The sequence below is a fragment of the Dendrobates tinctorius genome, unplaced genomic scaffold, assembly GCF_039654945.1.
Source record: "Dendrobates tinctorius isolate UK_male_01 unplaced genomic scaffold, ASM3965494v1 ptg000314l, whole genome shotgun sequence".
Lineage (NCBI taxonomy): Eukaryota > Metazoa > Chordata > Amphibia > Anura > Dendrobatidae > Dendrobates > Dendrobates tinctorius.
Genome location: NW_027361981.1, coordinates 3,712,179 through 3,726,978, shown reverse-complemented (window position 1 = coordinate 3,726,978; position 14,800 = coordinate 3,712,179). Strand labels below are relative to the sequence as shown.

Genomic DNA, 14,800 nt, shown 5'->3' with positions numbered 1-14,800 from the left:
AATTGCTGCACTTCAGACAAGCATTCCCGAACCGAGCAGCTGACCTTCCGTACCGCTTGGCTGCAGGCATGACCTTAATTCCGACCTTTTGAAGGCTTTTTAATTTCCGAACCTCTAAATCACCCGGATCAGACTGGTCCTCCATATCCTCTTCAAGTTGCTCAAATAGATCTTTAAGTTTGTTGGCTTTTCTAAGGAGGCCTTTAAGGGGAGCCACAGGTGTGGTTCCATCTTTCTCATTGTTTCCCTCACTATGTTCCTCCTCAATAGTTTCTGGACGACTTGGGCTAGTAAAGTTGTTATACATCAAAAAATGGTAATGTTAGAGCAGCGTAAATGTAAAGAACAAGCTACAGTACATAATAATGGAGGAACCAAGATTCATTTAGTTTTTAAAGACTCAGCCTGGAAATTCTTGCCTAAGTATCATTTAATAGAACCCATTTTGAAGTCTATAAAACTAGACGATGAAGACATGACATGGCTGTATCTTCATTGTGGTATACAGCCAGAACATGTAAAGGTGGCCCCTGCTCTGGTGGACCCGCGAGTCCATCCAGTACATGGCACATTCAAATACACAGCTCTCCTTTTCAGCCCATTGCCTCTGCTTTCTGTTGCTAAATCTCATAGGTCAAAAATTGCAGCCGATTTTCCAATGCTTAGACCTTCTACCAGTATTTTCTGTACTGAGGAGTCATGAAACACATTCATCACTGACGAAAACTTAGTATGAACCAAGATTTATGTCTGTTGTTAGAAATGATCAAAAACGCAAACCATAATTATACTGCTCAGTATTGGAATCAGAGTCATTTTTCACTTCCCCAATTGTAACTGGCAATAAATACTGTCAAGCTGTACAAAAAAACAAAAAATCTGTTTTACTGATTCTTTGTCTCTTTTTCACTTTGAAGGCCAAGAAGCCTTTACATCAGAAGTATCATAGACTTTATCCACAAGGATGATGGTCATAATTGATTGATCCCCAGTAATTTCCTTTCCATGATTAATGAAATTGAAGCACATTTTTATACTTTAGATTTGGTAGCAAACAGGTTTACAAGTTTCAGATTGCTAGAACATCAACTGTGACATTACAATGGAAGAGGGTCAGTTAAATGTTGGGTTTCTTTGTAATCCCACCTGAATAATTAGATTAGATGGGATATGATTAAACCACTCATTCTTTTTTATTGTTATTACTATTATTATTTAAACTAAACACCTCTTCCAGTTGGTGCTGCACGGATTCTGGAACAGTTTTTCTTTTTCTTCTATGCCACTCCATTCCAAAGTTATGTCCCTCTATAATAATGGCACAAATTTTCCCTTCAACCGACTGGGCGTGTACCACAGAACTTCTCTGTGGGTGTTTACCTTTACCTCTGATGCTGGCCAATCAGATCAAGACCACGGCCACAAAGAAGTTCTGTGGTTCACATGCAGTAGGTTTAAAGCATACGGTAATTTGCACCAATATTATCGGGGGCGTAACATTGTAATGGAGAGGAACGGGAGAAAAAGAAACACTGTTCCAGAATCAATGGATCAGCACCAGTCGGAGGAAGTACTCAGTTTAAATGAAAAAATACATTAGAAGATCCACTTTAAGACCGCACACCATGCAATTCATCGCATCTATTTCATATATTCAAAAGACCACCTAAAAACAGTATTTGGAGAAAGTAGACACTGTCATTGTTCACCAAGCCTCATACACACATATTATATAAACTTTAATGTAGTCAGGCAACAAGGCAGTGTAGGAATTTAAAAAAAATGAAGCTAAAAAGCATGAAAATCTACAAAATAACTATGTGTTAGTGAGATATAAATCAGCAAGTATCCATGTAAATTATCTATTATCCTAGTGCTTAAATCTAAGAGGGCTCAACTTTACTTCGGTCAGGTCTCTGTGTGAATACAGTTTTTATATAAACCATCTGCGCATGGTTTATGTTATTCTGTCTGCATGCCAGAGGGGTCTGCTTTGGAGAAGAATGTGTTGGATGTTAGAGAATAGAACTCCCTTCAACAAAAAAAACGAAACTTTTGGAACTGAACCAAAGCAGCCACCTCCAAAATGTGCTTAATATTTAGCGCTTTACATATGTTTCTGTAATGCCTCCAAAATCTCAATCTAATTCCTGCCTACTACCACTATCACAGACTGAACTTCAGATTTACAGGGACGGAAAGCAATAATCCATTTACTCGATGGGCCATATATTACACTGAAAAAGTCCATACATCACGGGCAAATGTTTTATTACATAATAGAAACGGGCTACTTCATAAATCATTAACTCTACAACCAGACTTATGAATGGGGCTTGGATCACTTTCCTTAAGCTGAAGCCAGAATGTCAATGGAGTGTGACCGGCTAGAAGTCGTCGCCAATGTTTTGCCATTCTTAAAGTCTGGTTTTCTTGGTTGTTATATTTTTCCAGAAATGAAATAAAATTGGATATTGAGCTAGGTCAATGTAATAACAACGTTGAAACCCCTATTAAAAGAAACAGGACTTTGATATACAGAGATTGCTTCACAAACGCAGACATTGGGCACCCTAGGCACTAGGACCCACAGACATTGTACACCCCAACCAAGGCCCCCACCCCTTACAGCATTGCAAAAGTACATGATCACTTTTTTAACAATTTCATTTTTGCATCTAATATTCTGTGATGATTTCTTAGTGAATTTACATTTGGTGGAGCTCCATTTTTCTCAAAAATCCAAAAAGTCTCAGCAGGGCCGGCGTTTGGACCAGGCAGACCAGGCAGATGCCTGGTGCCCCCACCTACAAAGGGGGCCCCCTGCAACTGCAGTCCATTTATGAAGTGCCCAGAGGGTGTACAGCATTGAATAATGCTGTGCATTGCTCTGTAGTCCGGAGCCGCTGTGTCTCGCAAAGCCCCTTGAGCCCCCTGTCTCTTTCTCCCTGCAGTCAGGTTAAAAGTTGAGCGTGAGGGGGAGAGGGGACCGATTACAGCACAGTGACAGTGCAGGACCATGCCTGCAGCTCTGTATGTCTCCTCCTGAGTCCTGATCATGGCTGCTCCTAGCACTGTCCTGAGAATGGATATGCCTAAGTGAAGCCACAGAACCTGGTAAGAGCAGCAATAACAGGTCAGAGTGCAGTGATTTACTCACTGTGGTCCCGGAGCTCTGTGCTGATCGCTGCAGGATCAGGATTCACAGCCACATACAGCAGCGATCAGCATCGGCTCTGACCACAGTCACTAATCACCAGGGGCGTACATAGAAATCATGGGGCCCCATAGCTAAAGTCTGAATGGCCCCCCCCAAAGGATTCCTAGAACTGCTTAGGCCTGTTTCACACATCCGTTTGTGTCCACCAGTCAAAATCCGCCGTTTAGCAAAAAAAACGGATCCACCATTTTTCTTGGCGGATCCGTTTTTTTCCCCATTGAGTTGCATTAGCGGCGGATCTTGACGGATGGCCATCCGTTGGATCCGTTTTTTTGCGGATCCCAAAATTTTGACGTCCGCCGACATGCCCGAACGGACCATGCAACGTTATTTCAGGCGGCAGGATCCGCACTTCTCACTGCGCCTGCCCGAAAGACTTCACTCAGCTGGAAATTTAACCCTAAACTCTGTTCTGGCGGCTGAAAAATTCTCTCTCTCTCGGCAGCGGTTCCTTTAAAATTCTTTCTTTGACGGATCCGTTAAAATAACGGTCCGGTGACAAACATTGTGGTCAGTACAGGACGGATCCGCTATTTTAGCGGAGTTTGACTGAACAAAAAAACTGATGTGTGAAACAGGCCTTATTGCCCAATAATCAGTGTGTAAACAGACAGCCGATCACCCAAACAATGAACAAAACAATTATTGACTAAAATGATTTTCAATCTGGCTTAAAAATAATCCCACTCAGTAACACATCCTTCTTTGTAACCAGTACGTGCTGCTGAGAACAATAATAATAATCTATGCACACAAAACTATACTGATCATCCTGTGAGCATAAGAAATGCCAAAATGGGCTATCAGCTATTGGGCAACAAGCAGCTGATTGATTGTCAATATATATAACACAGACATTTAGCAAGGCAGAATAAATCATTGGTGGCTCAGTGGTGTGTATATATATATATATATATATATATATATATACACACACACACACACACCTGCAGTGCATGCTGGGCCCCCTCCACCCTCCACAGTGCGTGCAGCCGGGCCCCTCTCCCTAAGGTGCAAAGTGCAGCCAGAGCCATTGTAAATGTAAAGTGCCAGGCTGCCAGCACAGTGAGGGGACACATTTAACAAAAAAAAATCCACCCCCAGCTGGGCTCAACTCTTGTGTGTGTGTGTCCCTCTCCCTGAGTGAGAGAGGCTCATGAATGTTTTCTGCTTCCTGCAATGCATGTGTGCTGCTCTCTGGCTGCCAGGAGGTGTGGCTTTCTTATGCAAATTCAGCCAGAGACTTTAGCCAACTGCTGACCAGGAAACAAGGAAAGGGGAGCTTCAAGGGGCCAGGGGGTATACAGCGGCCGTCGCTTACATTTAATTAAAGGAGATAGTACTGTGTCAGCACAGCACAGCTGCCAAACCGCAGCGGCCGTCGCGGGCCCCTTCACCCATCCGAGACCCCTCACCTGTCCGGGCCCTATAGCAGCTGCGTGGTCTGCTACTATTGACGGTACGCCGCTGCTAATCACTGCTTGTAATGTGACAGGGCGACCTCCTGTCACTACTGTCTGGATTACACAAGACAGGGATATTGTCTGCTGAATCAGGGGATTTATGATATAGAAATAAATGAATTCCCATGTGAAATAATATGGGTAAACCATACACATATATAGTACAGGTGTGCATATGAATCAGTGTTTTTGGTGCATTTTTTTGCAGCCAAAGCCTCTCTCTTGGCAGTAAAAACACTGCTTTCAAAACACCCATTTTTTGGGGTATCTGCAGACGATCCAGAAATGGCAGCACTTTGGATGCAGCGGACATGTGCTCCATCTAAAATGCTGCCATCTGTTGAAAGCAGGTGATTCCGCGTGTGGTCACTGAACCGTGCGGAATCACCGCGTCCAATACATGGTACGGGTGAGATTTCTCTTGCAGAGACTCGCATCTATGCAAGATAAATTGACATGCTGCGGTCTGCAGAGTCGTGCTGCTGCATGTCCATCTCTGCAGGTGAAGTGCGGGCGTATGTGGACGCATAGTGGACATGGAATTTCTAGAAATCCCCTCCACTGTGCTGTAACATCTGGCGGTTGCGGGTTGGATGCTGTGGATGTACGCAGCATCCAGAGTATACTGATTGTGGACACATACCCTTACAGCTTTTGCTTTTTTTTTTGTATAGTATTCATTTTGTCAACAGTACATGTTTAATAAAGTTTGTTTTGTTGCGACATTTGCAGCTTTTCTAAAACTTTTTCATTGCTTTCTACGGGTGAAAAAAATTGCTGAAAGAAGTGACACGCTGCGGATTTAGAAAACGCTGCAGTTGTGAAATTCAGTCAGGAGAAAATAAAAGGGTGTGAGGAGATCTCTGAAAATCTCAGTCTTTGCTTGTGCTATAAAATGCTGTAAACTTCTTATTTGCAGAAGAAAAAGCTGCAGAAATTCTGCATATGAACGTGGCCAAAAGCTGCTTTTTAAAGTGCCAGCAAAACATATGAGATTTCCAAAATCTCCTGCATGCGCTTGTTTTTTTTCTGACTGAATTTCAGAACTGTAGCACTTTTTAAATCTGCAGCGTGTCTCTTCTTTTAGTGTGTTTTCACCTGTAGAAAGCAATGAAAGAATAAAAAAAGAAAGCTGCAGATATTGCAATGGCATTTTTCGCTGCAATTTTTTAAGTGGTTTTGGTGAATTAAACTATTAGGTCTCGTTCACACGTTCAGTATTTGGTCAGTATTTCACATCAGTATTTGTAATGCAGAAACAGCAGTGGAACAATGAGAGGAAAGTATAGAAGAAATACGTCACCATTTCTGGATTTCTCACCCTCCTGGTTTTGACTTGCGCATACTGATGTGAAATACTGACCGAATACTCAACGTGCGAATGTGGCCTTAAACATACTGTAGACAAAGCAAACATCCGCACTTTAAAAAAAAGCTGAAAAAAGTGTAGAGAACACCAGAAAACAAGCTGAAAAACAGGTGTTTTGAACGCAACATTTTTACTGCCAATAGAACAGGTTTTGGCTACTGAAAAAAAATGCATGTGAACATAGCCATAGCGTTTCAGAGTAAGACTATCTGTGGTGTTACATAGGACTGCAGGTGACATCTACAACATTATCTGTTCCCTGAGAGTTATTACTGCTATCTCTGGTGTTACATAGGATAAGGTCACAGTCATGTGACTGGTCACGTGAGCCGCGAGGGCTTCTGTTCTGGAGTGTGCTGTGCATAGAGGGAATTGTATGGCGATCGGTACACAGCCCCTTCTGAAATGACAGGTGGGCGTGGTGGCTGATTCGCAGTGCGGGAAAACTACAATCCCGGCCGGGATAGCGGGTGGGAGTGTCAAAATCAGGACTGTCCTGCTGGATCCAGGACAGTTGGGAGCCCTGCTGTGTTATCTGCAGTGTTACAGTGCCAGCACAGGCCCATCTGCCACCTGTATCCACATACTGCTCTTGTAATGTAACCTAACCTAAATGTGTGATTTTACAATGTTAGCATTTGGGGCCCCACTTTAAACTTTTGCCTAGGGCCCCACTTTGTCTAAAACCGGCCCTGAGTCTCAGGTCAGCTGTAACCAACTATAAATCAAAGTTTCAGTCACCTTCTTCTAAACCATATGTAGATCTTTACTAAGCTACTCCTAGTGGCAGCCAAAGTGTTATACAAGGGTTTTTCATCCAAGTAAATTTATCTCCTATCCTTGGGTACCTGATAAATGTAGAACTGCTGGAGGTCTGCCCAGTGGCACCTCCACCAATCACTAGTAAGGAGGTGCCATAGTCTCCAGTGTGAGTGGAGTGGGAGTGCGTACCACTTCATCCACTTTCTCCAGGACTGCCGGAAGAGTGGCCCAGAGTTGTCAACTTGACTTAATTTTTTTGGACAAACTATTAAAAAAATCACGGACAGACAATTTATTATGGACCCATTATAAAACCATAAGTCATTATGATTATCAGTGATCCATGTCAAAAGTCCATAATTCTGATAGGAAAACATCAGCTGCATATGAACAATACAACTGCAATCACACAAGGGACTTCAGAATCCCTGTTCTTGTAATCAAGCATAACATGGAAGTCCCAGCAGTCGGATCTCCAACAATTATACGCTTATATAGTGGATAGGTGATGACTGTATTTAGTAGAAAAACAAAAAAACTTAAAACATAGAGCTCTTATTACTTTAAAACTATTATAAAAAATTTCACACCCATTAATATTCCACAGGCGTCATTCAGTGATTTTTCACGCATGCAAAAAAAAATAAATAAATAAAAATGGTATTTTGTAAAAACAATGCTTTGGATACGACTTTAATCAGGGTTTAGTTCCTGTGTCAGTTTTTGACATCAGTGTTTTATCAGCAATTTTCAAGTACGGTATTTAAAAAAAATGAATAAAATAAAATTACAAAGCTTCTCATATCCCCTGCAATGTTAAAGGGGTACCCACGACTTTTTTTTTTTTTTTTACTATGAGCCAAAAAAAACTCACAGGCAGGTAGTTGCTATCTAGTTAGCAACTACCTGCCTGTTTTATCCGGTGTCAGCTCAGAGCGATCACTGACCGCTTCTGCCAGCGATTCAGCTGCTCCACGTCAACAGAGAAGCTCTACTTCTTCCAGGGTGCTCTATCGATGGGGCGTGACTGCTGATTGAGCGCCGGACAAGCCACTGCTCTGTTGATGTGACGTGAAACTGCTCTGAGCCAGCACCGGATAGAACAGACAGGTAGTTGCTAACTAGTTTGCAACTATATGCCTGTTTATTTTTTTTAGTCATGGACAACCCCGTTAACATTGCAGAGGATGGGAGAAGCTTTGTAATTCATTTATTTATTTTAAGAAACGCGCTGGACAGAACAGGCAGATATTTAGCACCTACCTTTCTATTAGTCCTTAGGCACCCATTAAAAAAGGAATATTTAGTACTACATAACCCCTTTAATTATGGACAGCACATGGACTGCACATTGATGACATCCATGTGATTTTCAAGGACAGATAGACTTACACAGACTCTGCAACGCTGACAAAAAAGGGACCTATCAGATTTTTCGCAAGACAACATGTCCACGTGAACATCCCCATAGACAAGAATGGGTACATGCTCCATCAGTAAAACCCATAGATACGTGTATGTGAAAAATGGATGTCTGAATAGGGCCTAAATAGAAGAAAAGGTTAAATAAAATCCTAATAAATGTAAAAAATAATAAATCTATTATTCATCATAGGCCAAACATTACCAGATTAGACCTGGGCCAGTGTTGCACTGGAATCCACAGAATGTATTGGTCACCAGTGCTGGTTATACAGGACACTACTAATGTCAGGTATCACTGGAAATTAAAATAAGACATGAAGGACGTAAATAGTGCTGTTGTGGTAGTAGTACACACATACCTGAAAGGCCGTTCTCCACCTAATGGTGAAGTGGCGGTGCTCCAGCTTTTCCGGTAGTCCTCCCGCTCGGCTTTCTTCTTGCGCAGGGGTGCTGGGATGTAAGCCGTCTGGTTGCTCTTGTTGGGGAGGTACTGGTTAAAAGGCACTATTACTTTGTTTTCGCCAAAAGAGACCCGTCTGGCGGACATATCATCTTTCCTAACATCAGGTAGCCGTCTGTGCGGTAAATCAGACTCTGAATCGCTTCCTCTACCTAAAAAATGAAAGATAAGATCACATTGAAAAAAAAAAGAGCGGCGTTGAATGTTTTACACATGTTGACCCAATGGTCCATATAATTTGCGGACTGCACTAAAGTCCTGAGATTCCATCCATCTGGAAGGTGTAGACTTTGCACAAGAACACAAGAATGCAGGCGCTTATATTATATAGGCCTTATGTAAGATATGTCCGTGCAATCTCCTGTACAATCCAGACTCATAACCGACTCCAAGTAACCTGCCAGAACGTACACTGAGACTTGTTAAAGCTGTCGGCCGTTCCAGCTCCTGCTGCGCATATTTAGAGCTCATTTTGCAGGCCATCGACATAAGTGCTTTCTAAATATTTCATTATGTTTTGAGCAAATGTCAACATTGAAACCCAACTCTTGTGTGGGCAGATTTATAGCAAAACCACTTAACCTTGCTTTGTTTCCATGTCGGGTATCCTAGCAAGTCTTCCTGCCAAGCCTCAATCCTCGGCCTTCAGATATATACACTAGGTCTTATTTCCTCCACTGCTTGTTTGTTTTTTTGTACAGTTTTCTACTTTATTACATTCCTCAGCTATTTAGCCACTGCTGCTTTAATAAAGGACATTATGACGTTGTGGAAGTATTTGGAAAGAGCGGCCAAGGTTTAAAGTAGTTTACAATAAAGTTGGTGTTTTATGGGGCTGTATACAGTGGCAGATACTAGTGATCTTCACGCTTCTGCTTCTATACAAAACCAAGTACAGACGTAATAGTACACAATCAGAAAGGGAGTACACACCTATATATACACTAATATCTATCTATATGCATCCCATTGAATAGAAGACATGTGCAGTAGTCTTTGTAGGCACCGGTTGATGCCGCTCACCTCCCAATGTGGAATCGAGCAGCACAAAAAAAACTTTTTAAGAATGTATTGTAGCAAAGCCAGGCCAGGTAGGCTAGGGTTAAATCCTAGCATTACAGATTTTGATTAGATGCACAAGGATAGCTATGACTAGAACTAGGCCATGTGTTCACTGTCCTCAGTCATCTGGGGGAAGCTGAGCAGAGTGGGTTGTGTTGGAGCTGGAGAGAGAACAGCCACCGGCTTTGGCCTGGGGGTGGAGGTATATTTTGCAGAGCCAGGTAGGCTAGTGTTAAACCCTAGCACTACAGGTTCTGATTAGGTGCACCTGGATAGCTATGCCTAGAACCAGACCATGTGTTCTCTGTTCTCATTCAGCCTGGGAAGCTGAGCAGAGTGGGTGGTGTTGGAGCTGGAGAGAGACCAGTCAGAATTTCTCTGAGAAGAGACTGCACATGTTGTGTGCATCAAACTGCAAGTATCATTGTCTGCTATGGACAATAGCTGTTTTTTCGTGACCGAACGGAGACTAGCTCAGCCGTGTCTGAGTAACCAGGGTCTGTATTGTATAGTTAGTGTCTGGACAAGGTTAGGGATATTATATTTATGGTTTTGTTTTGGAACTGTACAACTAGTGGAAATAAACGCTATTCCGTGTGTGATATAAAAAAACCTCTGTGGCTTTGTGTTCCAAGCGGTTACAAGATAGAGTGAGGTCCCCAATCTGAGGCTCGGGTGCCACATGTGGCTCGCAGTCCCATGAATTGTGGCTTGCGATTGTCTCCCAGCTGGGTGAATTAGCTCCAGGTCTAGCAAACAGATATGAAGAGCACATCTCAAAATGGTGAATTTTGTGAGTAGCCCTGCACAGAAGAGAAGATCTAGATGCACATATACTGGTCTTAAGGGCTTAGAGATAATTTAACCCCTTCCTGCCATCCGACGTACTATCCCGTCCACGGTACCCGGGCCAGTATGACCGGGGACGGGATAGTACGTCTGCGCGATCAGCGGCGCCCACGTGGTGAGCGCCGCTGATCGCGGCCGGGTGTCAGCTGATTATCACAGCTGACACCCGGCACTATGTGTCAGGGGCGGTCACGGACCGCCCCCGACACGTTAACCCCTTGCACACCGCGATCAAACATGATCGCGGTGTACCGGGAGTTAAAGGGAAGCATCGGCAGGGAGGGGGCTCCCTCCGTGCTTCCCTGAGCCCCCCACGGCAGCGCAATGTGCAGCGCTGCTGCGTGGGGCTTCTATCCTCCAGGCCCCCGAATCCAAGATGGCGACGGGGGCCTTCGGGGACCTGAGGAAGCTGGCTTCCTCAGTGCCTGCAAAGCGCAGGCAAGAGGAAGTCTGCTTCAATGCCTGTGACAGATTGCTGATCTGTCACAGTGATCTGTGATGTGACAGATCAGCGATCTGTCACAGGACAGTGATGTCCCACCTGGGACTATGTAATAAAGTAAAAAAAAAAAGTAAAAAAAAATATAAAAAAAAATAAAAAAAAAAATCGCCAAATAAATTAGTTAAAAAAAAAAAAAAATATTCCCCAATAAATTCATTTTTTGAAAATAATAAAAAAAAAAAACAATAAAAGTACACATATTAGGTATCGCCGCGTCCGTAATGACCCGCCCTATAAAACTGTCCCATTAGTTAACCCTTTTAGCGAACCCCTTAAAAAATAAAAATAAAAAACGAAGCAAAAAATAATGATTTATTATCATACCACCAAACAAAAAGGTGTAATAACGCGCAATCAAAAAGACGCATATAAATATCCATGGTACCGCTGAAAACGTCATCTTGTCCCGCAAAAAACGAGCCGCCACACAGCATCATCAGCGAAAAAATAAAAAAGTTATAGCTCACAGAATAAAGCGATGCAAAAATAATTATTTTTTATATAAAATAGTTTTCATTGCATAAAACCGACAAAAACATAAAAAAACGACCTAAATGAGGTATCGCTGTAACCGTACTGACCCGAAGAATAAAACCGCTTTATCAATTTTACCGCACGCGGAACGGTGTAAACGCACCCCCCCAAAAGAAATTCATGAAACGCTGGTTTTTGTTCATTCTGCGTCCCAAAAATAGGAATAAAAAGCGATCAAAAAATGTCACGTGCCCGAAAATGGTACCAATAAAAACGTCAACTCGTCCCGCAAAAAATAAGACCTCACATGACTCGGTGGGTCAAAATACGGAAAAATTATAGCTCTCAAAATGTGGTGATGCAAAAACTATTTTACAATAAAAAGCGTCTTTTAGCGTGTGACAGCTGCCAAAAATAAAAACCGCCATAAATAGTAAATCAAACCCCCCGTTATCACCCCCTTAGTTAGGGAAAAATAATAAAACTAAAAAAAAAGTATTTATCTCCATTTTCCCGTTAGGGTAAGGCTGTGTGCACACGCTGCGGATTAGGTGCGGATTCATCCGCGCGGATTTTGTAAAATCCGCAGGTGAAACCGCAGGTCAAAAGACCTGCGGTTTTACCTGCAGATTGCTCTGCGGTTTTGTCCTGCGGTTTTTCATCTCCTCAATAGAGGAGATGGCAAACCGCAGGAGAATCCGCAGAAAGAATTGACATGTCAATTCTTTCTGCGGATTGAAAACCGCAGATAATCCGCGCGGAAAATTCCGCACCGTCTGCACTGCGGTTTTTGATTCCCATAGGGAATCATGGTACTGGGGTCCGCAGCAGCCAAAACCGCTGCGGAACCGCAGCAAAATCCGCAGCGTGTGCACACAGCCTTAGGGTTAGGGCTAGGGTTAGGGCTAGTGTTAGGGCTAGGGTTAGGGCTAGGGTTAGGGCTAGGGCTAGGGCTAGGGTTAGGGCTCAGCTTAGGGTTAGGGGTGTGTTGGGGTTAGGATTGGAGTTATAATTGGGGGTTTCCACTGTTTGGGCACATCAGGGGCTCTCCAAATGCAACATGGCGTCTGATCTCAATTCCAGCCAATTCTGAGTTGAAAAAGTCAAATGGTGCTCCTTCCCTTCCAAGCTCTGCCATGCGCCCAAACAGTGTTTTACCCCCACATGTAGGGTATCAGCCTACTCAGGACAAATTGCAAAACAATTTTTGGGGTCCAATTTCCCCTGTTACCCTTAGGAAAATAAAAAATTGGGGGCAAAAATATCATTTTTGTGGAAAAAAATGATTTTTTTATTTTCACGTCCGAGTGTTATAAACTTCTGTGAAGCACTTGGGGGTTCAAAGTGCTCACCACACATCTAGATAAGTTCCGTGGGGGGTCTAGTGTCCAAAATGGGGTCACTTGTGGGGAGTTTCAATAGTTTAGGTACATCAGGGGCTCTCCAAACGCACATGACACCCGCAGACCATTCCATCAAAGTCTGCATTCCAAAACGTCACTGCTTCCCTTCCGAGCCCCGACGTGTGTCCATACAGTAGTTTTCTCCCACATATGGGGTGTCAGCGTACTCAGGCCAAATTGGACAACAACTTTTGGGGTCCAATTTCTCCTGTTACCCTTGGGAAAATGAAAAAATTGGGGACTAATTGATCATGTTTCTGGAAAAATACGATTTTTTTATTTTCATGCCCTGGCATTATAAACTTCTGTGAAGCCCTTGGGGGTTCAAAGTGCTCACCTCACATCTAGATAAGTTCCTTAGTGGGTCTAGTTTTCAAAATGGGGTCATTTGTGGGGGGTTTCCACTGTTTAGGTACATTAGGGGCTCTCCAAAGGCAACATGACACCCGCAGACCATTCCATCAAAGTCTGCATTCCAAAACGTCACTACTTCCCTTCCGAGCCCCGACGTGTGCCCATACAGTAGTTTTCTCCCACATATGGGGTATCAGCATACTCAGGACAAATTGGACAACAACTTTTGGGGTCCAATTTCTCCTGGTACCCTTGGGAAAATAAAAAAATGGTGACTAAAAGATCATGTTTGTGGAAAAAATACGAATTATTTATTTTCACGCCCGGGCATTATAAACTTCTGTGAAGCACTGAGGGGGTCAAAGTGCTCACCACACATCTAGATAAGTTCCTTAGGGGGTCTAGTTTCCAAAATGGTGTCATTTGTGGGGGATTTCCACTGTTTTGGTACATCAGGGGTTTTCCAAACGCGACATGGTGTCCGATCTCAATTCCAGCCAAAAACGTCAAATGGCATTGCTTCCCTTCCGAGCTCTGCCATGCGCCCAAATAGTGGTTTACCCCCACATGTGGGGTATCAGCGTACTCAGGACAAATTGCACAATAACTTTTAGGGTCCTGTTACCCTTGGGAAAATAAAAATTGGGGTGAAAAGATCATTTTTGTGGAAAAAATATGATTTTTTAATTGTACCGCTGTACGTTATAAACTTCTGTAAAGCCCTTGTGGGTTCAAAGTTCTCACCACATATCTAGATAAGTTCCTTGGGGGGTCTAGTTTCCAAAATGGGGTCACTTGTAGGGGGTTTCCACTGTTTAGGTACATCAGGGACTCTCCAAACGTGACATGGCGTCCGATCTGAATTCCAGCCAATTTTGCATTGAAAAAGTCAAACGGCGCTCCTTCCATTCTGAGCTCTGCCATGCGCCGAAACAGTCGTTCCCCCCCACAAATCAGGTATCAGCGTACTCAGGACAAATTGCACAATAACTTTTGCAGTCCAATTTCTCCTGTTACCCTTGGTAAAATAAAAAAAATTGAACCTGAAGTATTTTATTTGTGAAAAAAAGTTAGATGTTAATTTCTTTTTAAATATTCAAAAAAATTCCTGTGACGCACCTAATGGGTTAATAAACTTCTTGAATGTGGTTTTGAGCACCTTAAGGGGTTCAGTTTTTAGAATGGTGTCACTTTTGGGTATTTTCTATCATATAGACCCCTCAAAGTGGCTTCAAATGTGATGTGGTCCTAAAAATAAAATGGTGTTGTAAAAATGAGAAATCGCTGGTCAACTTTTAACCCTTATAACTTCCTAACAAAAAAAAATTTTGGTTCCAAAATTGTGCTGATGTAAAGTAAACATGTGGGAAATGTTACTTATCAAGTTTTTTGTGTGCCGTATCTCTGTGATTTAAGGGCATAAAAATTCAAAGTTGGAAAATTGCGAAATTTTCAAA

The 14,800-nt window shown here is 42.8% G+C and overlaps 1 protein-coding gene across 1 annotated transcript in view; it reads right to left on the bottom strand.

Annotated features, from left to right (window-relative positions):
* Window positions 1-14,800, bottom strand: part of LIMCH1 (LIM and calponin homology domains 1) — a 428,272-nt gene that overhangs the window by 83,048 nt on the left and 330,424 nt on the right. Inside the window, exons 8-9 of the mRNA XM_073561147.1 lie at window positions 8,599-8,851; window positions 45-287 (exon numbers count right to left, since the gene is read on the bottom strand). Coding sequence (XP_073417248.1) covers window positions 45-287; window positions 8,599-8,851 — 496 coding nt within the window. The remainder of the gene's footprint in view (window positions 1-44; window positions 288-8,598; window positions 8,852-14,800) is intronic.